This window comes from Bos grunniens, chromosome 9 (assembly GCF_055505025.1).
Source record: "Bos grunniens cultivar Pamir isolate PY7600 chromosome 9, Bosgru_T2T1.0, whole genome shotgun sequence".
NCBI classification, from domain to species: Eukaryota; Metazoa; Chordata; class Mammalia; order Artiodactyla; family Bovidae; genus Bos; species Bos grunniens.
In genome coordinates, this window is record NC_141173.1 from 98903919 (window position 1) to 98927970 (window position 24052).

The following is a 24052-nucleotide window of genomic DNA, read 5'->3' on the forward strand; positions in this document are numbered from 1 at the left end:
CCTGACCACCTGCTTCTTCCTTCTCCCTGTATTCTATCACACCCTCTACACAAGCCAATCTTGTAACTTCCTGAAACTTACGGGTCTTCCTGTTGTCTGCGCCCAAACAGAAAGCTCCCTACAAGCGGGGCAGGGCTTGCATATCCTGTTTACCACTGTTCTCCCAGATTATCAACCCAGACCACGTACATAGAGTAGACACTTGGGAAACATTCCATAAAAGAATCGAAAATCACATCTAAATTCCTGAAAGCTATGTGCGAGGCTCCTCAGCACTTGGTCCAGTCCACCCTCCTAACGATACTGCCTGCCACCTTCTTTCATTGTGGTCAGTAACAGAAAAAGACTGAATTTCTAAACTGTTCAGATCTTAGTATTATTTTCGTATTTTATTATCTCTGCATAAAATGTCTTCACCCCTTTTCATACAGGAAACTCGTGATTATCTCCTGAAGTCTCAGCTCCTGATTCTCCTTAGACACCATTTGCTGCTCCTCTGGGCAGCACTTGAATGATGGTGAGGAGGGGGAGGGCAGTGATGTGACTGCAATTTCAGCAACTGACTGTAAGGAGTGCTTGCAATGCACCAGAGACACTTACACATCCCTCACTAATAGAGACACATCTCGCACTCTCATAACAATCCTGTGAGGCAGGAATACTACTTTTCCCATTTAAGAGAAGGAAACTGACACATAGAAAGCTTAACTAATGTGGTGAAGTTCACAAAGCTAATGAAGACCAAAACCTGCCTTCAAACTCAGCTGGACGGTCTCTGTAAGTTGCAAACAATATTCATCCAGTCAGGCTGTAAGGCTGCTTCTAAAAGCAGGATCTATATGGTACTCATGAGACTTAATGGTGTCTCAATAACATGATATTAAGTGAATGTTTAAAAAACCACTTATACAAATACAGAATGTGAGAACTGGCTAAAATGCAGACCTTATAAAGAAGAGCTAAATGTTTAAACTGACTATGCAACTATGTAAGTCAGTTCACTAATCCCAGAATAAAGTACTGGGCTACAATAACACGCACATCATACTAAGGGTGTGTGTTTGCTCCAGCACAGTCCAGACAGCTCTGGGGGTAAAGAATCTGGGTGCTGTGGTGAACCAGCCCATGCCTATTCGTAAGAAGGGACTGCGAACATTTTTTTCCAACTCTGCATTCAGAACCTCGAAAAAGACCACAGTGAGAGGATTTATACCACTGAACCTCGAAAGCGACATTTGGGCCTTTTTATTATGGAGAGACAGTTTGCCAGCAAACTGCTGTATTTAACCCAATTAGAGTTGCTGGAAGAACCCAGAAGGTTGCCTTGTGGAGGATGGATGGTGATTAAGAATGCTGTGGAGGGCGAGAGGTGGAACTTGTAAGCAGAATATACATCACGAAAGCACAAATAAATTTAATGAGAGACCAGGGTGTGAAATATCAACAACTGTCTATCCTCTATGTTATTTTTTATTTTCCAGTTTCAATAAAAACACAGTTTATAGATACAATATTCATTCAGAGATGTGGTCTGATGCTCTCTCCCATCAGTCTCTGGGAGTTGGTGATGGACAGGGAGGCCTGGCGTGCTGCGGTTCATGGGGTCACAAAGAGTCGGACACGACAGCGTGACTGAACTGAACTGAATATACAATATAAGCAAATTATGAAGATTGACCTATAAGAAATCAATCCTTTCTTTTTAAAGCACTCAAAACAGATAAAAAAATATACAAATTTAATCTAGCTTTAAATGGACTACAGAATGTTAGGTTATGTAAATTTAGTATTGTATAAGTATCTGCTTATACATTACAAAGATGAGTCATTTACGTAGGTAGAATAATGTTTTTCTCTCTTCAGAAAACCTCGTCTTCTTGCCCTCTGTTTTACATTGGAGTGACTCACAAACTCTTAAGTAGTAATCTCAAATTATTAGGTGCCCCTCATTAAACAGATTTTGAACACTAAGTTTACTTGTAAAGTTGTTTCTAAAATAAAATAGTCCAGAAATATCCAGCACATTAAAGAAAAAGGTAAACTACATTACCGTTTCATAAAAGGTTCTTTTCTTAAAACAACAATTCATCATTAAGATTTAAACCAGAAGAGCTCCCAAAACAATACACATGATGCCATCCTGAGGTTAGCCTGAGTGTAGGATAGGAATTTGGAAGGAGGCAAATGTGTTCCTTTTTGGAGTGTTAAAGCAAAATAATTTTCAACATGAACTTATTGCATATTAGAAAATATCTGTTCTTTTTGTGAATTACTCATTAAAGTAAATTAATAGTAGTCTAAAATGTGCTTATGTCTGTCCTTTGTAGGTATAATTTCACTTAATACACAAAGAAAACCTATAAAAATACAAGCACTATTACTATCTCCATTTTATAGATGAGAAAAACAAAGACTTGAGAATGTAAATGATTTGCCCACCCTAGAAAGTCTGACTTGAGTGATTCAAACCACTTCAATATAAGCATGTATCAGAAAGTTGAGTAGAATTCTACCTAAATGATTTTACCTAGTATATGACACTCCTGAAGTTTTAACACCTCTGTTATATATGGCAGAGGCGTATGTTGGAGATGACATCATAAAAAAAAAAAAAAAACTGGACTAAACATAGATATAAAAGGCATTTAGCCTTCTATAGAAGCATGTACCTTATTGAAAAGAACTGACTGGGAGATAACAGGTAAACTGAGGAAGCAGGTGTTACCTACTCTCACAGGTTCCAAAGTTCTTAGTGACCAAGTATTAAGTAACATTGGAGATATCTTAGATAAACTTTTTATTTTTCTCTCTTTTCAGAGCAATGTTTGATGAATTATGCATATGTGGAATGCAAACACAGATTCAACTCACTTTGAAATACGTAAGGATATAAAATGTACAGAAAATATCCTTGGCAAAACCTGTATTGAGTTTCAAAAGCCCACACATTTGAAACAAAGTTTGTGATGTCCTCCAAAACATAAACATCAGTGGGTTCTCACATTCCTCACTTCTGCTTCTAATGTCAGAATATTGCCATCAATTTAAAAAGCAGACCTTTATGCCATAATTAGTCTACCTATTAAATCATATGGGAATGCTGTCTCTGAATCCAAATAGATCAAGATCTGCTATAGAAGAGAAAATATATCATGGCAAGACAAAATTCAAAACCTTCAATGAAACACTGTTTACACAGATTAATTCACAAAGTTTATAACTTTCTTTCCAAAGAATCGCATTGCCTGGATGAATGTGTTTTTGTCTATGTGAAGATACATTTGCACGAATGGATAAAACAATTTTTTTTAATCTGCAAGTAATTAAGACTAGAGCACTCTACTGGCACTGTTTAAGTCATGAGCTTGCCTCACAGATCAGGAGTACTTGAGGTTTTGCTTCCATTAACTGAGTCTGTCCTCTGTTTGAGTCCAGGTCGGAGTGCGTCCTCTGTTTTAACATATGGCCCTTCCATTAACTGAGTCTGCCCTCTGTTTGAGTCCGGGTCGGAGTGCGTCCTCTGTTTTAACATATGGCCAAAAGATATTCTCATACCACACCCTTTAGTGCCTTAGAAACGTTAGTGTGGCAACCCTGACTTAACTAATGTTAATGTAATTTAACTTCTGCTGCTAAATGCCTGCAGACAATTGTATTCTTATCAATATTAAACCTAACAGTTGGAGAAAAAAATAATAAAGCTCTCTCTATCCTATTTAATTTTGCTTTCTCTATCCTATGAGCACCACTGAAGTTATAACTAAAATAAATTTTCTTACACTTTTGACTTTATCTCTCATTATTCCATATCTAGAAAATGAAAGGCAGCAGTGTGAATATTTACCATTAATCTATTCCTTATACTCAGCTGTGACTCAAGCACACTTACAAACCAAAAGCAAAGGAGAATACATCTTCTCATACTGATCTAAGTGAGTTTGATATATAAGCTTTAAAGAGTGCTTTCATGTAAAAGTTTCATTGTACTATGACAATAATCTCAGGTTTCTTACAATTACTTAGTAAGAGGGAAGAAGCAAAACGCAGAATGTGGCTGATTAATCTCTGGTCTAGAAGCTTTAAGGTGAATGGCATAGACAAATTCCTGAGTCTTAAATTACTCTGTAAAGGATGTCAAAGTGTTACTTGCTCATTCCTGTCCGATTCTTAGCGACCCCATGGACTGTAGCCCACCAGGCTCCTGCATCTATGGGATTCTCCAGGCAAGAATACTGGAATGGGTAGCCAATCCCCTCTCCAGGGGATGCTCCCACCCTAGGGAAGGATAATAACTGTATTAAATAAAATCTTAAACAAACAGGTCAATTGCATGATGGAATTTAATCCAATAACAGAGAAAACAAAACAGAATATTTGAAATGAGGACTTCAGTGAAGAGTAATCAAATTTCACAGTGTGCAATCACTCCTCTTTGTCAGGTTTCTGATGAGTCAGGCTTTGCCTTTCTTACGCTAATAAAATAGATCCTAGGTTAAGATCAGGAGGATTGGGTTGCTGTGGATCCAGTTTCACTCCCCCACAGATTTTCTGCCTTGCAATCTGAGCACAGTAAGGGCAATGGGATCGTCTGTGAGACGTAAACCCATTAAATAAATCCACAGGCTCTGTATCCTCGGCCTCTTACAAGCTAAAAGAATCTCTCTTTTTTTCCCCTTCAAGTCTGTATTTATCCGTGGCAATCCTCAAAGATGTTTCATAAGTCCGCAGGGGCACACCAATGTCAAGACTTCCTTTCAACAGAAAAATAACATTTTTGAGGGTTCTGAATTATGCAAAGAGGATAAGTAATTTTGAGATCCTTTCTGACACATATAAATAGCCAGACACAAACAGATAAAATAAGGGTCTTTCTGAAATGAGCACTCGCTTTGTGCAGATTATTATCCTTTGATTCTAGACCCTGACACTTTGCACTAGGTGTCAGCTGCCACAGTAACACAACAGCTGTCTGGAGGAACTCAAGTGGATATCTACATTTTTACCCACATGAATATCGCCAAGAGTCAATTCCAGTAGCGCATCAACCCTCTGGGAAAAATTCCTGTCTTCTTCCTGAAGTGTCTGAGGATCTCATTTACACGAAGGTACACTTAAATACAATGAAACCGTACAATGATTGTTCTCGGTATAATGGTATCTAACCTGGCTTCCTTTTGTCTTACAGTCAGAGAAAAAAAGGAATTTTACGTAAAACATGTTGGCCATTTATACTGTAATTTGCAGAATGTTTCTTTTATACAAAAACAAAAAAATCATGGTGGAATTTCACTGTAGGTTCTAATCTGGCCTTTTTTTTTTTTTTCTTATAATAAAAAGTTAAATAAATTCAGCTTATAAATGAAACCATTTCATCCCTAAGTTCCTTCTAGTATATAAGTTTACATGGTCTTCCCTAACCAGTATATCCACCACGGTTCCATGAGCTGCTCATTTATTGCCTGAGGCTACAGTGTATCACTCCCAAATCGATTTGGAAAATGTACAACTAGAGCACCAATCGTTAAGAACTGTATATTTTCATTTATTTGAAATAATCGGTACAGCCTTTGAAAAGAAATACTAATCATGTCGATTTAGACCTACACGGTGCTAAGTAGTCTCTTTAATAATTCAAAAAAGATGCCTTAATAATTTTATAAGTTGTATTGACCTATTGACTTTTATTGTGAATTAATCATTGTCCCTGAGAATCAATTAAATTATTTTCCAATTTCTTGTGCTGAAAAATCTAACATAAATAAATACTGTTCCTTTAAAACAGCTGTAAATAAAAAGCCTGTTGATCTTCTATGGGAAAGAGGGAAGAAATTAAATTTTTCTGTGATTTTTTTCAAAATTAAACATTATACTGAGATATTGTAGATTTACAAGTTACTGTCAGAAATATTACAGAAATATCCCAGTTCTCTTTTACCTGTTCCCCCCATGACAACATCTTAAGAAAATACAGTATATCATCACAATGATATTACTGGTAACAGTCAAGACACAGAACATTCATCACCAGGAGGGTCCGGGCAGTTGTCCCTGTTGCTGCCATACACTGTTCTCTCCTGTGCCCACACCCTTCTTTACCCTTAGTACCCACTCATTCCTCCTCCATTTCTCCGAATGTCTCCTGTCAAAAATGCTAACCTAATGGCACCGTCTGGAATGTGACCTTTTGGCACTGGCTTTTTTTTCACTCAGCATAATTCATCCAAAATGTTGTCTACTTCAATAGCGGCTTTAGTGTTTTTTATCACTGGTATGGATGGACCACAATCTGCAGTCTCTTCACCTATTGAGACACATCTGGATTGGTTCCAGATTTGGGCTAATATGGATGAAGCTGCAAAATATTCATACACTGGTTTTGGTGTCATATAGGAAATACAAGTTTAGTTTTGTAAGAAACCATCATACTCTCCACCAGAGTGGCTATACTATTTTATATCAGCGGCCCAGTTTCTCCACATGCTCGCCAGCATTCAGTGTTGTCACTATTTGGCATTTTAGTCTTTCACCTATCCTAGTGGTTGCTTCAGGCTTTTACATTCATGACTTGCCATATTGTGCTGCGGTTGACGTTTTATAGGTTCAAGTATAGAAATCTTACTCCCTTTATGTCCCTTTATCTCTCTATTTGTCTTAAACAGTTTTTCTTCATTTAGAACTACATAAGGCATTGTTATAAATTTTTCTTCAACCCTGAAATATAATTTAGAACACTAAAGAAGAGAAGGAAAGTCAATTGTCTTTAACCATATTTTTGCTTACTGTGTTCCTTCTTCCTTTCTTCCTTCCTGATGTTCCAAAGTTCCTTCTTGTATCATTTTCTTTCTTATTAAAGAATTTCTTTCCTTCATTCATTCTTAGAGGGTAGTTGTGTTGGTGAACAATTTCTGTTAGCATTTTTCCATGCAAAAATATGTTGACTTCTTTGTAATGTCTCTGCTTTTTTCAATACGCTGTCTAGGTTTGTCATAGCTTTGCTTCTAAGAAGCAAGTGTCTTTTTAAGTGTCCTTACATAATGAGGCTTTTATTTAAACTTTCTGTTTTCTATGACATTGCTCCAGCTGCAAAAGGCAGGGTCCCACTTACTACTGCCAGTAGAAACAGAAGCCCAAGTCCCCCGCTTGGTATCTGTTGACACATGCCATGAGGTGAGGGCTCCTCCTCATTGCTTTACGGGGGTGATTTCAGCCCCACACGCAGTCTCCACTGTCAGTGTGCTAGAAGTGGTCTTGTTACTGCTTTAAAATGCTCGAAGGCCTGACTCTCCACTAGGGCCCTTCTGTGAGCACCTCAGAAGTGATGGGGAGGGGAACCTTGCTGCTGGCAGGAGCAGGTGGAAGTCTCACCTTCCAACAGTCTTCTCTGACCACAGCAGTTACATAAAGCACATCGTAACAGTCTCACAAGGGGGCAATCTAGGACCCGCGCTTGCACTCCTCACTACTGGGGGCGGTGAGGGTAGGGCCACAGTTCTACTGTGTGTTTATCTGGCAAACTACAGCAATTGTCTAAAAGGTTTCCATATTTTCATAAAAGTTGCTCCTTGGATTGAGAGAAGACTTTTTATTTTTTTTTCTTTTTTTCCTCTTTGCACATGATGGCATTTCTAGGTGCTAGTTTCACCAGCTTCAAGTACTGAATATATTTGATTTTAAAAAAAGGAGAAGAAATTCAAGCCCATATTATTCCTTGGGCCCTGAGGTTTTGAACTAGTTTGCATTCCTTTTTCTTCCTTTCAGCATCTTTATGTTTGTTTTATGTGTAATGTCCACAGTTTTACCAAGAGGAGTAGGTAAAAGTCTATGTATTCCACGTTCCCAGATATAAAATTTGTGCCAGATGACATATTTGCTGAGGCCTCTATTTTTGCCATTTTTATTTACTTCGTTAAGTAAGTAAGTGAAAGTTGCTCAGTCGTGTCTGACTCTTTGCAACCCCATGGACTATACAGTCCATGGGATTCTCCATGCCAGAATACTGGTGTGGGTAGGCTTTCTCTTCTCCAGAGGATCTTCCCAATCCAGGGATTGAACCCAGGTCTCCCACATTGCAGGCAGATTCTTTACCAACCAGCTGAGCCACAAGGGAAGCCCTTAAAGCTATTAAAATCTTCTTGATAACAAAATAGAACATATTAGTGTACAAAGAAAATAATTATACTCAAACGGTGCTTCTCCAACTGGCCTATGGACATATCCTTCAGGAACTGACGATTCTATGAAACTGATCAAAATGTTGTGATATCAGATGGATTATAACATTAAAAAATATATTTTACCATTTGAAAAGATGAAAGTACTTTTTAAAATATAAATATTTTCAAAACAAGATTATGGTCTTAAGCTATAAATTCCCAGGTGCTTGGCAAAAGGCACCAAAAAACAATTTCTTTCTAGAAGAAATTGAGACTCTTAAATGTGAGAAATACTGCCCGACTCCTGGGGTGACCATTTGTCTCTGTCTTCCCAGGGCACTGTCAGCATCCACTTTTTTTTTTTTCCTGGAATAATCATTAATAGAGCCATCCTTCACATACGATGTGCTCCATTTTGTATACCAAGCTATAATGGTCACATTATCTATGATCATTATGAAAAAATATACAGAAAGTAAAAGCAGGTGGGAGAATCCCAACCAGTGTTTGCGTCCCCCGGGCATTCCACCTTCTCTTCAGTACACCGAGGCTTTTATTCAGCCTTTCTTTGTGGAAAGCAGCTCATATGCTGGTTCACATTCTTTTTCTCAGCAGCAACTTCTCATTACACTTTCTGTGCTTTACAGTGTAAAGTATAGCATCTCTGGGGCTTCCCAGGTGGCGCTAGCGGTAAAGAATCTGCCTGCCAACGCAGGAGACCTAAGAGACTCTGACTGGATCCCTGGGTCGGGAGGAACCCCTGGAGAAGAGAATGGCAACTCATGCCAGTATTCTTGCCTGGAGAATTCCATGGACAGAGGAGCCTGGTGGGCTGCCGTCTATGGGGTTGCAAAGAGTTGGAAATGACTGAACAACTAATGCAAATACCATCTATAATAGTAGCACTGCTGCTGCTAAGTTGCTTCAGTCATGTCCGACTCTGTGTGACCCCATAGACGGCAGCCCACCAGGCTCCTCCTCCCTGGGATTCTCCAGGCAAGAACACTGGAGTGGGTTGCCATAGCACTAGACGATTGTAAACATGTGTTCTAACACTGTATAAGAATATCAAGGAACACTAATATTTGGCTAATTGCATACCTTAATAATTCACAACCATCAAACTTGCAGTTAGACATATAACTCATTAGTCTGCAGTACAACACTTGCATGGAAACAACTCACCAGCTTCTCAACATCTAAGTCACTAAACTGTGACACAACAAATGTTGTAGAAACATAAATAGTTTGCTTTTTAATAATCCACAGGTATACTTGAGCTTATAATCCAATATAATAGAATTTTATATAAATGAAGGAAAAAAATTATAAGATTAAATGTGTGATATACCTATTAGCCAATAAAGAAAAAGATTATTATTAAATATAAAAACATATAAGCCGAATTACAGGTCTCCTTGTACACTTTTCCCTATCATTTGAATTTTTATAACTATCACATATTAATTCTATAATCAGAAAAATAAAACCTAAGTTTATGAAGTGGGAAATGATAATATTGGAAAAAATCTGAAGGATATTAAGAAAACATCAACTTTCAAAACTTCAGCTAAACAACATTTACTTACATTCGAGGCAGTTGAAAAAACACATAGGGTATTCACAAGGCTCTTGTGTGAAGTCTTTGAAGTTTGAAAATTTAGCAGGTTCATTAGAGATATGACCAAAACAACACATAATATTTTTTAAAATAGGTAAATATTCTTAAAAATGGACACAGTTTACTTTGTCAGGGAACGTCACTTATCATTACTCACAAATTTTGAAACACGTATTGTGTATCACTAAAACATAGCCAATTAAATAATTTGGCTTCTTAGGGTCATTTATTTTTAATATTTACAAGCTATTAAAATCTTAATGTCTCTGATCTTCCAAATTCAGACCTTGTCATATTACAAAGCTTAATAGGGGTAATAAACTGATGTCTTTTAATACTTCTTGCAAAAATGACCTATTTCACGAAATGATGGTCTCCAAATGTGTATATACTTGTAAACATCATTAAATTGAATATTTACTAAAAGGAGTTTTTGACCATTCATCTGAATGAACCCTTTTATAACGCAAACATTTCTATGTAAAATAAACAGTCATATTTTATGTTCTACTTGGAAAATCTAATTCATTATTACACACTAGTTAAATATACTGAAGTTTCTCATATCCTGGTTGTGATGGTTAATTTTGTGTGTCTGTCTGAGCCATGGACTGTCCAGATATTTGGTCAGATGTCAGTCTAGCTGTGCTCAGATGAAATTAATACCAGCATCAGTACACTGAGTAAATCAGATGTATCTCCTCAATGCACATGGACCCCATTCGCTCAGTTTAAGGTCTGAAGAAAACATCTGACCCTCCCACAAGTAAGAGGGAATTCCTCTTGCCCAATGGCCATCTAGCTGGGACATGGTTTTTTTTTTTTTTTTTTTTTTGGCGAGGGGGTGGGGTGGTAGACAGCCTTTGGCTTGAACTGAAGCATTAGCTCTTCCTGAGTTGCAGGCCTACCAGCCTTCATACAGGAACACCTCCATAACCTCTTCAGTTTACAGGTCCTCAGACTCTGAATGAAACTTAAGTTTGCTGACAGATACAGATTTAGGGACTTGTCAGCCTCCAAATCTGTGCAACCAATTCTTTGTTATCTATCTACCTATCTATTTTGTCTCTCTGGAGATCTCTAACTAATACACTTGGTTAATAACCTATACTGATAATATTAATAATAATAAAGCTAATGTGAATACAGTGAATTCTGCTCAAACAAAAATGTTATCTAAATTCTCAAGTCCCTGTAATTTAACGGTTAGTCTAATTGAAAATTTTATCAGTTTTGGCATATACAGCTATGTTAGAACCTTAATTTCCATGTATAATTTTGAGGAATAAATTGATGATTATGTAAAGGTGATTCAGGGATTCTTGATACGCAATGTGTTAGAACTGGAGGGTAGGAGAAAGGGTGACATTTGAATAGTCCCTGAATACTCTGTTACAAGAACCGTCAAAGAAAAAAATATCAGTTCACTGTGAATAATATGTCAAACACCAATATTTTATATTACATACTTGTCAGCATAAGGAAAATAATAAAAACATGGACAGAACCACTGTTTATGAAGTAGGAAAAATGTATAGGTCTTTCCAATTTACTTCTAACAAATAGAGTATGTGGCAGATATCTGCTTTATAAAAATACATTTTAAAAGCCATAATGTCGTGATGAATCTTTGCTGAACAGCACAGCCATAGGTGTCTATTTTTAGTAAATATCTGAGGAATAGTCGTCTTTGTAAGTTTTCTGAATTCAAATTCTACTATTCTAAGTAAAGCCTATAAATGTGAAGGTCAAACATCTATTTATAAACTCCACAAAGTTATTTTCAGTTAAAATGTATAAATATTACACACACACACATTTTACTACCCCAGTAAAATATACATCCTATTATCATTGCCTTAACTGTTTAAATCATTGCAAATATACTCATCATAATTCATGATGAAGAGTTGTCACATTATTTAAGGTGATCACTTAGACCCTGATAATAATAAAAACAATAATAACAACTATGATAGTGATGATGCTAATAAATGCTACTATATAGACAGTGTTTACTATATGTCATACTCTGCTCTAAGAGTTTTACATAAATTAACTTAGTCCTCACAAAATCCCAATGAGAGAGGTATTATTATTAATTCAGTTTTACAAATGAGTAAACTGAAGTAGTACAAAAGCTAATAGAGTTTTGTCAAGAGAATATACTGGTCATAGGAAACACCCTCTTCCAACAACACAAGAGAAGATTCTACACATGGACATTACCAGATGGTCAATACCGAAATCAGATTTATTACATTCTTTGCAGCCAAAGATGGAGGAGCTCTACATAGTCAGCAAAAACAAGACTGGGAAATGACTGTGGCTCAGATCACCAGCTCCTTATTGTAAAATTCATACTTCAATTGAAGAAAGTGGAGAAAACCACAAAGCCATTCAGGTATGACCCAAATCAAATCCCTTACAATTATACAGTGGAAGTGAGAAATAGAGTCAGGAATTAGATCCGATAGACAGAGTGCCTGAAGAACTATGGACGGAAGTTCATAACATCATACAGGAGGTGGTGACCAAAATCATCCCAAAGAAAAAGAAATACAAGAAGGCAAAACAGTTGTCTGAGGAGGCCTTACAAACAGCTGAGAAAAGAAGAGAAGTGAAAGGCAAAGGAGAAAAGGAAAGATATACCCATCTGAATGCAGAGCTCCAGAGAATAGCGAAGAGGGATAAGAAAGCCTTCCTCAGTGATCAATGCAAACAAATAGAGGAAAACAACAGAATGGGAAAGACTAGAGATCTCTTCAAGAAAATTGGACACACCAAGAGATACTTCATGCAAACTGAAACGCAGAGGCCATATTCTCTAAGTATATTAGATACCGTTTAAAAAATTATTTTGCCTTAATTTGTAATATTAAAAACTAGATGCTCCCTATATGTGTTGGCTTCCCTGGTGGCTCAGATGGTAAAGCGTCTGCCTACAATGCGGGAGACCCAGGTTCAATCCCTGGGTTGGGAAGCTCTCCTGGAGAAGGAAATGGCACCCCACTCCAGTACTCTTGCCTGGAAAATCTCATGGACGGAGGAGCCTGGTGGGCTACAGTCCATGGGGTTGCAAAGAGTCGGACACGACTGAGCGACTTCACTTTCAAACACTCTTATTATAGAAGATCATCTAGACACTTAGAAATGAATACACAACATCACGGAAAAAGCCTATGACATAATGTTAAGGGAAAGAAATTCACTACATAAAATTGCATTTTCACACCGATTACAACCGTATCAAAGTCAGCCATGCACACAGTCAAGGGCTGTGAAAGGAACAACACAGCGCGGGAACTGCTGCTCCTCCATGAACTCCCTGTCTCCCCTTCCCCTTGATGACCAGATGAGCTGTGCCTGTGACAAAGGCCCGTGATTCATGCTGAATCCATGCAAGCTGGCTTTCTCCAACTACAGTCCTGGACCGAAGGTCCCTGAGTCACCACCACTGTCACCAAGTCCAAAGGCTCTTTTCTTCCTCATCCTCCGTGTTTTCACAGCACATGCATTCTTTACTAGTAATTTTCTTTCCCAAATTATCTATGAACATGTCAGTTGGATGGACAATGCCTCCTATACCGGCTCCTCTCCTGTTACCCAAGGAACTGCTTGTGCCGTACACTCTGCACCTTGGCAACTGAATCTGTTCCAGTTACTGCAGTACTTCCCCCACGCAGAGAGTCCTCAAACATAAAGCAAGCCCTGAGCTCCACACCTCCACATGACCATGTGTCAGCATCTCCCCCTGGCATTAACTCTTGTAATCTGTGAAACTCCTGCCAGTGATGAAACAGGATCTCCAGACTCGCATTTCCCTCCAGGGCATCTTATTTTGTTCTCCATCTCCTCTCACGAAACCTCAGTGTCACACGGGTCAAAGCTTTGTAAATTACAGCTCCCAATTCCCTTGTCACCCACCTTCACATCTCCTCTAGGTTCTACAGGAATAGGACCCTATGCTTGCTCCCACACACCTCTCACGCTCATTCTTATCTCCAGAATCCCACTTGAGTTTCAACTCACCCAGAAGTCTTTATTGGTGACTTTCACTCAGCTGTTTCTCCTACACCTTTAAAATTTCGTAATACTTATATTTCAGTTTTCACATGGCAGTTACCGTGTTTGACATGCTTATGTTATAGCTATTAGTTTGAGCCACATGAAATCGCTGATATTTTTAACCTATGTAGTTCAATTTAGTATTATTGTTGATTTTAGAGGGCCTAAGTAAACAGCAGTCTCTAAGAAAACAGCAGTGGGTACTGCCTTTCTTTGGGATCCCCTCAGAAGCCCAGAATACTGGAAGTGTTTGTTAAAATCAAGAATCTTAATGAATCCATCCAGATACCTACATTTGTATCTATCCATTTGTATAAATCAATTGTCTATAGTAATCGGTATAACCTATCCCCTCCAGTGGTACAGGTGAGAAACTTTAGAACCTGAAAACTTTGGATAACATAAAATATTTTGGTTCAAGAAGTTGTTTTAAAATAATTTATGATGGGAACATTCTTGGCTTTAGAGTTTGGCAAGTACAGTAAAAAAAGCTTTCTAGTTGATTGAAATAAAAAAAAAAACACCAAAACACTTTTCAGCACAGGTACTTGCCTTATAAAAATAAATTGCCTAAAAGCAAAGCACAGCACCCTGTGTGCACAGTGAGCCTAGCAGACTGCTGTCAGAGAAGAGATGCTGGAGAAGGAGGGGGCAATTCACATTTCCATAGCGTCTCTCTTACACCCAGATCCGAAACCCTTTCGCAAAGCAGTAAATATCATCACCAGAAAGAGACAGCGATAGAATGTCAATAAAGTAGGGACTTCGGGTAGAGACACAGCATCGCACCACCACCACTGTTCTCAAGAGCAGCCCCCCAAACAGCTGCAAGCAGAAATGAAACTCATCTGTGCTGGTGAAAAAAAGGGGATGGAGCGGGGAATGTGTTTGGGGTTCTTCAGGATCACCTGAACCGTCCACAGAAAGCAACTGGTTTTTCATACTTTCTCAGAGAATGACTTCAATCCGTATGGAGGCCTGTTTGCTGGCTTCCCCAACACAAAACAGGTCTCCACTCCCAGAGGAAGGCACTGCTCCCCAGTCGCCTACGCAGTTCACGCCTTCCCCTGCGGAAATACCAGCTGGGAATGAAGCCCCACCCCCACCCCATGAAAAGATACAGCGCTTTGATGCTATGAGGAGCCCCGAGGTGCCCTCAAAGCATCAGGGACAGGAAAGAAAAACACTGGCTGCACCCTCTCCAACATTTCAGCGGCCCATTCTGGGGAACATGTTACTGAAACTTGGAGAAATTAAACGCACAGGTGGACGTCCGCGGTGCGTGCGTCTTCCTCCACCGCCGGCTGGGGCGCTGATGGGCAGGCAGCTCTCCAGTCTGCTCCCAAGGCCCTGAGCCCCAAAACCTCCTCCCATCCTGAGCTGCGGCGGCAGACCCGGGACCATCCTCCAGGGGTCAGAATTGGGTTACAGATCCCTCCCGGCACATGACTGAGCAGCCGGATCTGGGACAATTTCTGTGACTCCTTCATTAAGATTCAAGTGGAATAAGTACGGTAGAAATTGAACACACCCAGAAACGGTGCCTTGCTGCGGCTGTAGTCGGTAAACATTTATTCACTAAGCCCAGTCTGTGCTCTCTCTCTCTCTCTCTCTCTCCTTTCTCTCCCAGTCACAGTTGTTCTTCCGATCGGTACCTGCTTGCTGTTTTAATGCATAATTAAGAAGGTCAGAATTAATGAAGCGGTGTGGAGTAAAGTTCAAGGAATCCCTAGGCGCTATTTATTCTATTAGATCTCAGGCATGAATGTCAGCTTGGCAGCGCAAGCTGCATAAGCAATGGGGCAGGCCGCAGCCCAGGAGCCCTCCACCAAGGGAGACTCACCTGCACTGTCCAGTCATTCCTGAGCTCCTTCCCTGCGAAAATCACACACAGCTGGTCAGCTGGAACCCCCTGTCGCCTAGCAACCACCTCCTTGAGCTGGAAGATGCTGGTGTCAGAATCGACCTCCACTGGGAACCCGTGGTTAGAGTTGAACCTGACAAACACTGGCCAAAAAACAAAAAAGAAGCTTTAGTCAAAACCCTCAAATGGCAATTGCATTTAATCACAATCCTTAATGGCAATGCAACATTTCTGAATTGATTTGCCCCTCTCCTGCCCTTTGATAAGCAGTCTGCATTTTCTTTCACTTATAAAGCTTAAGGCTATGGAGCAACATTTGGAGAAAAATGGAGTTATCCTATGGGATTTCCCTTTCATATATTAGTCAGTGACCCACAAACAAAATTGCATGCTCCCTTTGACATCCGTCCTGCAAAACAGGGGGGACTCAAGCAGAACACTTGCTTGATTGGAATTGTGAGATTCCCAAGAGTTTATCCAGGCGATTCAGCTCTGACAGCCTGTACAAACTCACAGGGCCTCTACAGCATCCCCCTTAATAAAAAATCAAAGGCATCGCGCTGGCACTCATGGTATAGCAGTGGAAAGAAATCAAACCACTTTCTGAACTAGAGTGAAGGCACGAGGTTGTGTCTAAGAGCCCAAGCCCTCATTGGTGGCCCCAGCCAAAAGGCTCCACGGGGTCTTACGGAAACGTCTTTTGAAAGATACCATTTTTCTTGGAACCACTATTCTCCTCAAGGCCCAGGCTGGAGCCTTGCAGCCTCTCCCATGTCTTCTTGCTGCCAATGCCATCCACCTCCTCCAAGGCTCTTGCGTCTGTCCTTTCCGTTGCATTCCTCCAGTCACAGTGCTTATCAAATCACGTCTTGATTCTTGCAATAGCCTCCCAACTGAAGTCCTGTGTGTGTGTTCGTCGCTCAGTCGGGGCCAACACTTTGTGACCCCATGGACTGCAGGTCCCAGTGCAACCCACCAGGCTCCTCTGCCCATGGAATTCTCCAGGCACGAATACTGGAGTGGGCTGCCATTCTCATCTCCAGGGAAGCTTCCCTGGCCCAGAGATCTAAGCCAGGTCGCCCACATTGCAGGCAGATTCTTTACCAACTGAGCCACCAGGGAAACACAACTGAAGTCTTAATATTCTCCTTTCACTTTCAGAATGTCCTACATTGTTCAGCAAAGTAAACCTTATTCTAGAGCTCCACCGTGTCACAGCCCTCAAAAATTTTAAAGGCTTAAAGCTTTTAAACTAAATGCCCCCAAAACACAGACCACAGAAAACTCCTGCCCCTGCCTCTTACCTTCATTCAATGACACGCCCTTCCTCACGGCTGCCTGCTGAAAGCCCATTCACCCCAGGATCCATCTAAGACATGACCTCCTCCCAGAGGCCACTCACTGTCAGCTGCATCAGGACTGAGTTCACCTCTTCAGGATTCAGGGGCTGTTACTATGTACATCTTGTGAGGCTTGCCACAATTTCTCAGGGATGCAGTACAACACAGGAGATAAATACACCCTCCAAACTGAGAGGAACTAGTCGCCAATCCTATAGGTCCCTTATCAGCTTAGGGGACTAGGGTGAACATACTAACCTTCACTCTTTAACTCTCAGTTCCCTAATCTTCAAAATATTTATAAAGCACAGAGAGTGTTCTATGATACATTAATAATACTTATAGTGTTTACAACAATCCCACAATGACTTTTAAAAAATGGATATTTGTATATGTCTTCCTACCTTCTATGAAAGTTCATAAACTCCTCAAGGCCAGGCACTACAGTTAATTTTCTGCTATATCTTCTTTAAATGGAGCATTAGCACTCAGTAGTTCTCAATATGTGAGATGATCCACCAAATAATAATCATAATTAAATAATATTTACAATACCAATAATAGTCAAGTAATTACTACATGGTAGAAATTGTACCTTACATAGGCCATTTTTAAGCTTCCTAATGATCTGGTAAGGTCACTATTAGTATCCTTATTTAAAAGAAAAGTAAATGAAGGCCTTGACAATTGTAATCACTTTTCTGAGGACATCAGTTACTTTGTAATGGAATCACAATTTAAATTCACTTCAAACTACCTCTAAACGCTATTCCATTTCTCCTAAAGCACACTGCCTAAACTATTCTCAGAAGAAAAGTCCACATTCCTTTTCCTTATGACTGTACGTGTGTGTGTGTGTGTGTGTGTGTGTAAAACACAACAGCAAAAAGTCTTTATACCATACATCAGACGGCCTCTGTACAGGTTAGCAGTAGAAATGAGATTGAAAGTAAAAGCTGCAGCCAAGTGCTAAGAGCAAAGAACAATGAACAATAGTTATAAGACACAGTGAGATACAAAAGATACCAAACTGAGGTTAAGTGCCAGAGATGCACTACAAGCACAAAGACCTGACATATTTTACCAGCACAGAAAATATTTAGAAAGGATAAGAACTGTGACAAAAGTGTCCCAAATAAAGAAAACTGATAAAAAAAAAAAAAATTACAGAGGAAAAGGTGCTTTTGATATACGTTAAAGTAGATGCCATGTGACGCTGTTGAAAGTGAGAGGAGGCAAAATAAAAATATATTGGAAGCCCTTGAAGTATATTCTTGGTATCCTTAGATCAGAGACCATAAGGCAACCAATTCATCAGAGAAGACATGGTGACCAGTGAGTGACTATAAGGAACAAAAGCTATGGTCTGAGTTCCAAATTGATATTCTGGTAGTGTGAATAGATTTTTTTTTTTTGAAGTAAAAATGGGGAAGAAGCAGTCGAAAAACCATACAAAAGCTATTTTTAAAAGGGTTAAATAAATAAAATTCATTGAAAGAAGTAATCAGAGGAAACTCTGTAGCCTTAAATGCCAATATCAATATAAACAAAGACAAACGAAAAGGCTAGGAAAAGAACAGAAAGCAAGTGAAAGTAAAGTGCAAAAAAGCACAACATTAAACAAATTAATGTTGTATGTATATGTATGGCTGAGTCCCTTCACTGTTCACCTGAAACTCTTACAAGATTATTAATCAAATATACCCCAATATAATAATTTTTTTAAAAGGGAGAAATATTTAAGGAGATCTAAAGTTGCTGATTTTCTCTAGAGGTTCAAATCATGAGAATTCCACCCTAAGGAAAAGAAGTATAAAGAAAACTAAAGGGGTAAAAAAAATCTGCAAAATAAATACTAGATAATTCTGTGCCACTAATGAAAACATTACTATCTAAAACCCTTTGGTTTTCCTCATAAATAGAAAACTAAAATTTGTGAGCCTAAACTCAACTTGGATAAATCATATCAATACTATATAAATGAATATTGTTGAGCAACAATTCAGAAATAGACTATGAATTTATCATGGAAAGACTGATCAAGTACATAGCAGGTATTTGGTCAACTAAAATATTTGTTGAGTGAATTAAACAAAAGCACAGCTCAAGACAGACCACTACCATCAGTGTATAAATGGGATCAACACTTTTAGGGCAAGACAGTTCCTTCTCAAAAAAGAATGCCCTTATCACATCTATAGGCTGTTCAGCTCCAGCTGCAGCCCAGTAAATACCAGGAGCATACTCTAATAATTGTGCCAACCAAAAGTAACCCTACATATCTCTGAATGTCCCTTGGTAAGGCAGTTTCTTCTTTACCTTTAAGAAACATCACTCTAGTATCACCAGCCCCAAGCAGACACAACTTGTCCTCCGATTCCCTTCCATTCCTTATCCCACATCTATGCTCAGAAAAATCTACTGTGAACTTCTTATTGTTGTTAACTCTCCATTTCTTTCCATTGCATTCTTTAACTAACCTACTCTTGAAGTCTTAAAGACTGCTCTTGGTATGACCTCCATATTTTCAATCAATGGTTGCTTTTCTATGTTTTTCATATTTGGCCATTTGGGAATAATCAGCAATAATTAGCCCTTGATCTAATAGCACTTTTCACTCTTCTCTAAGCATCTGCCACTAAGTCCTCCTGGTTTCCTTCTACAACACAGGACATACTTTCTTACTGATTTCAGAGTGCCCAGGGTTCTGCTTGATCTCTTCTTTTCTGACTGCCCACCTAGGGTTGCATTATCCAAGCTGCATGTCTTATAATTCTTGGGTAATTTAATGTATTAATATGGGAAATTTTCATTCACCATGATTTTTACTTTATCTTATTTTAAAATTCAACTCTCTCACAACCTTCTACGTCAGATAATTCTCAGAACAATATGAGTCCATAGTTATCTAATTCTTAGGACCAATTGCTATGTTCCTAAAGCTATAGAATTGGCTCACAAAAACTCTATTGAACATGTACTTAACAACTTCTATGAGAATCTCAAAATACTTACATAAAGGTGAAATTAACCTCCCAAAAATCACATAGTATATCTTCAGTATTCATAACATCAAATTTGTTATACTCCTAATTTCTTGCTGTCATAATTTAAAACATTTTCAAAAACGCTGCAGCATATTAGGCATTTTTCATAGGACTCTGCTAGTGAAAAAATTTAACACACTTCCTAGATGAATGAGTTTCCAAATTGGGTATTTTATTGTATGCTCTAAACTTGAACTTTAATTACTTTTTTCTTAAATTGAGAAAAACACAAAGTATGATTCAACAAGAACATCTACAGTGTAGGATTAAAGTACATAGGAGATGAAAGTCTGACCAGCACTTGAAAACTGTTGATATTTTAAGAAAAAAGTAAACACTTATTTTGAAAAAGAGCCACTATTATAATCTGACGAACACGTGGGGAGGAGGGGAAAGTAACAAATGCAAAATCAACAATTAAGGGATAGGAAGCACTTGCTATTTGATCAAAAAGGTGACTTCTAAGTTCAAAGGAAAATGTTAGAAGAAAGCTAACTGCAACATTTACTAAAGTTACCCCTTCTACACAACAGATATAAAGAATAACAACAACAAATGCATTGAGGTAAGGATCAGGCATAGATGCACCCAATTTCCCTAAAAGAACCAACTGTGAATCTACTCTCTGGCTCTTAAGGCCCTAACTTCAACTGACAATGGAAACACAGGCCTCCACTGGAGAACGAAGCCTTAAACCGTGATGCTGAACTTGCATCAAGCAGAGCTGAGAACTGTGGTTAACTATGGGACCCATCCAGGCTTTAGTCACAGATCAAACTCAACTGGCAGAAATCCCCTATTTGGGCCATGATGACCTCCCCCTGCCCCTTATTTTGTAGCCCATCATTCAAAGTGTTGCACATTAGGGAAATGAACAAGATTTTGTGAGACAGAAGCTCTAGGAAATAGCACCATGAAAACAACCATTTTATTAACCACCAGAATGACACGATTGCAAAATTATCTGCTTGCTGCAGAGGATAGATTTTGACTTCGACAATTTCCTTTAAAAAATAAAAGTCAAATAATGTCACTGTTTTGAGTCCTACTCTTTTCTAATATAATTTAGTCTACAGTAATCTAGTCCTATAACCAATGAGTACTGGTGAAGAACAAATCTCTAGAAGTATATAGCATTTTTGGAACCACAGTTCAATGTTAAGTGATTTATGTACAAAAACTTTTATTGTATTCTTACAGGATCCAGAATAGTGTTACTATTTTAAGGCTATTATTTATATCATATAACTTAAAACATTCAGAAAACCCAAGATTATGGCATCTGGTCCCATTACTTCACTGCAAATAGATGGGGAAACAATGGAAACAGTGAGAGATTTTATCTTTTGGGGCTTCAGAATCACTGCAGATGGTGACTGCAGCCATGAAAAGACACTTGTGCCTTGGAAGAAAAGTTATGACCAATCTAGAGAGCATATAAAAAGCAGAGACATTACTTTGCCAAAGCTATGGTTTATCCAGTAGTCATGTATGGATGTGAGAGTTGGACTATAAAGAAAGCTGAGTGCCGAAGAATTGATGCTTTTGAACTGTGGTGTTGAAAAAGACTCTTGAGAGTCCCTTGGACTGCAAGGAGATCCAACGAGTCAATCGTAAAGGAAATTAGTCCTGAATATTCATTGGGAGGACTGATGGTGAAGCTGAAATTGCAATACTTTTGCGACCTGATGCAAAGAGCTGACTCATTTGAAAAGACCCTGACTCTAGGAAAGATTGAAGGTGAGAGAAGGGGACAACAGAAGATGAGGTGGTTGGATGGCATCACCAGCTCGACAGACATGATGAGCTTGAGTAAATCCAGGAGTTCGTGATGGACAGGGAGGCCTGGTGTGCTGCAGTCCATGGGGTCACAAAGAGTCGGACCTGACTGAACGAACTGAACTAAACTGAACTCAATTTTAAGTTCTTTCTGATCAGAAACTTCTTTTAGTCTCTTCATCCTCACTATCACAGTGTTAGACACAGGCCAGCATTTCTGCTTTTTGTAATGACTCAGGATCATGTAAGATCAATTCCCTGCAGAAAGTATGTGGACCTGAAGACACTGAAGAATGAAAAGAAGGGAGACTCTGGTAGAGAGCACATGTCAGCAGAAGCAAAGGCAGGCAGGCTCACTTTCACAGCTCTTAGTTCACAGCCAGGTACAATCTGGATGGCATGAAGGGTTGCAGGTACTCTGGTGGCAAAAACTGTCTTTCTGGTGCAAAGAAGCAAAATCCTGAACCTGGAGAAACTTGCCTTTAAGAAGAGAACAGCAGGAAAAATCCCAGAAGGAAAAGAAGCATAAAGGGAATCTCCAACTCTGTCTACCCACATCTCTGACAGGTTCATGAACCACAAAGATGCATAACATACTCAAAGCATCTCGGCAAAGGGAAAGACCCGCTCAAAGAGATGGACTATAACACTCCATCCTTTCAGTGAGCACTTCAAATAGTGACTTCTTCCAGAGAGCACAATGTGGGAAGAGGGAACAAGAGAAACCTCCTAGTGGAGAAACCCAAGAACAGCACTTTAGCCAGGTGATCAGGGTCAACATCAGCAGAGATAAGTCACACTGATACTGTGTACCCTTCATCTGATGGGATGACCATGGCTTTTTATCTCTGGGGTCTTCCTCTCAAAAACACAAAACCCCAGGCTAACCTTGAGAGGAGCATCAGATATATACCAGTTGGGGAATAGTCTTAAACATACCTGACCATTAGCCCTCAAAACTTTCCAGGTCATCAAAAACCAGTCTGAGAAATTTTCACCATCTAGAGGGGCCTAAGGGGACATGGCAACTAAATGTAATATGACATCCTAGATGTCATTCTAGAAGAGAAAATGTCCATGAGTCGATGATGCCATCCAACCATCTCATCGTCTGTCATTCCCTTCTTCTCCTGCCTTCAATCTTTCCCAGCATAAGTCTCTTCTTCACATCAGGTGGCCAAAGTACTGGAGTTTCTAGCTTCAGCATCAGTCCCTCCAATGAATACTCAGGACTGATTTCCTTTAGGATTGACTGCTTGGATCTCCTTGCTATCCAAGGGACTCTCAAGGGTCTTCTCCAACACGACAGTTCATAAGCATCAATTCTTCAACACTCAGGTTCCTTTACAATCCAAGTCTCATATCCATACCTGAATACTGGAAAAACCATGAAAGTATGAAAGTGAAGTCATTCAGTCGTGTTTGACTCTTGGCGACCCCGTGGACTCCTCCGTCCGTGGGGTTCTCCAGGCAAGAATACTGGAGTAGGTTGCCATTTCCTTCTCCAGGAAAAAACATAGCTTTAAATAAGTGCCAGCTTGGCTTTAACCAGCCTGGCATTTCACATGATGTACTCTGCATATAAGTTAAATAAGCAAGGTGATAATATAGAGACTCTACGTACTTCTTTCCCAAATTGGAACCATGTTGTTCCATGTCTGCTTCTAACTGTTGCTTTTTAAACTGCATACAGATTTCTCAGGGGGCAGGTAAGGTGGTCTGATATTCCTATCTCTTTAAAAATTTTCCATATTTTGTTGTGGTTACCTCATCATTAAAAACAAGGGAGGCCAGAAGTAAAATTATAACATCTTTAAGGTTTTCACATTAAAAACAAAAGTACTGTTAAATAAAGAATTCTATATCCAGTAAAAATAATCTTTGGGAATAAAGGCAAAATAAAGATATTTTAAGATGTAAGAAAGGCTTCCCTGATAGCTCAGTTGGTAAAGAATCTGCCTGCAATACAGGATATCCCAGCTTGATTCCTTATTCAGGAAGATCTGCTGCAGAAGGGATATGCTACCAACTCCAGTAGTCTTGGGCTTCCCTTGTGGCTCAGCTGGTAAAAATCCGCCTACAATCCCAGAGTCCTGGGTTCGATCCCTGGGTTGGAAGATCCCCTGGAGAAGGCAAAGCCTACCCACTCCAGTATTCTAGCCTGGAGAATTCCATGGACT

General features: G+C 39.2%; 1 protein-coding gene across 50 annotated transcripts in view; it reads right to left on the minus strand.

Moving 5' to 3' along the window:
- Positions 1-24052, minus strand: part of PRKN (parkin RBR E3 ubiquitin protein ligase) — a 1227412-nt gene that overhangs the window by 973436 nt on the left and 229924 nt on the right. For all 50 annotated transcript variants that reach the window (XR_015133424.1, XR_015133426.1, XR_015133425.1 and 47 more), the window contains one exon: positions 15686-15849. Coding sequence is in view for 36 of the 50 variants with exons in the window: in XM_086318619.1 (XP_086174745.1) it covers positions 15686-15849 (164 nt within the window). In the remaining 14 variants the exon portion in view is untranslated. The remainder of the gene's footprint in view (positions 1-15685; positions 15850-24052) is intronic.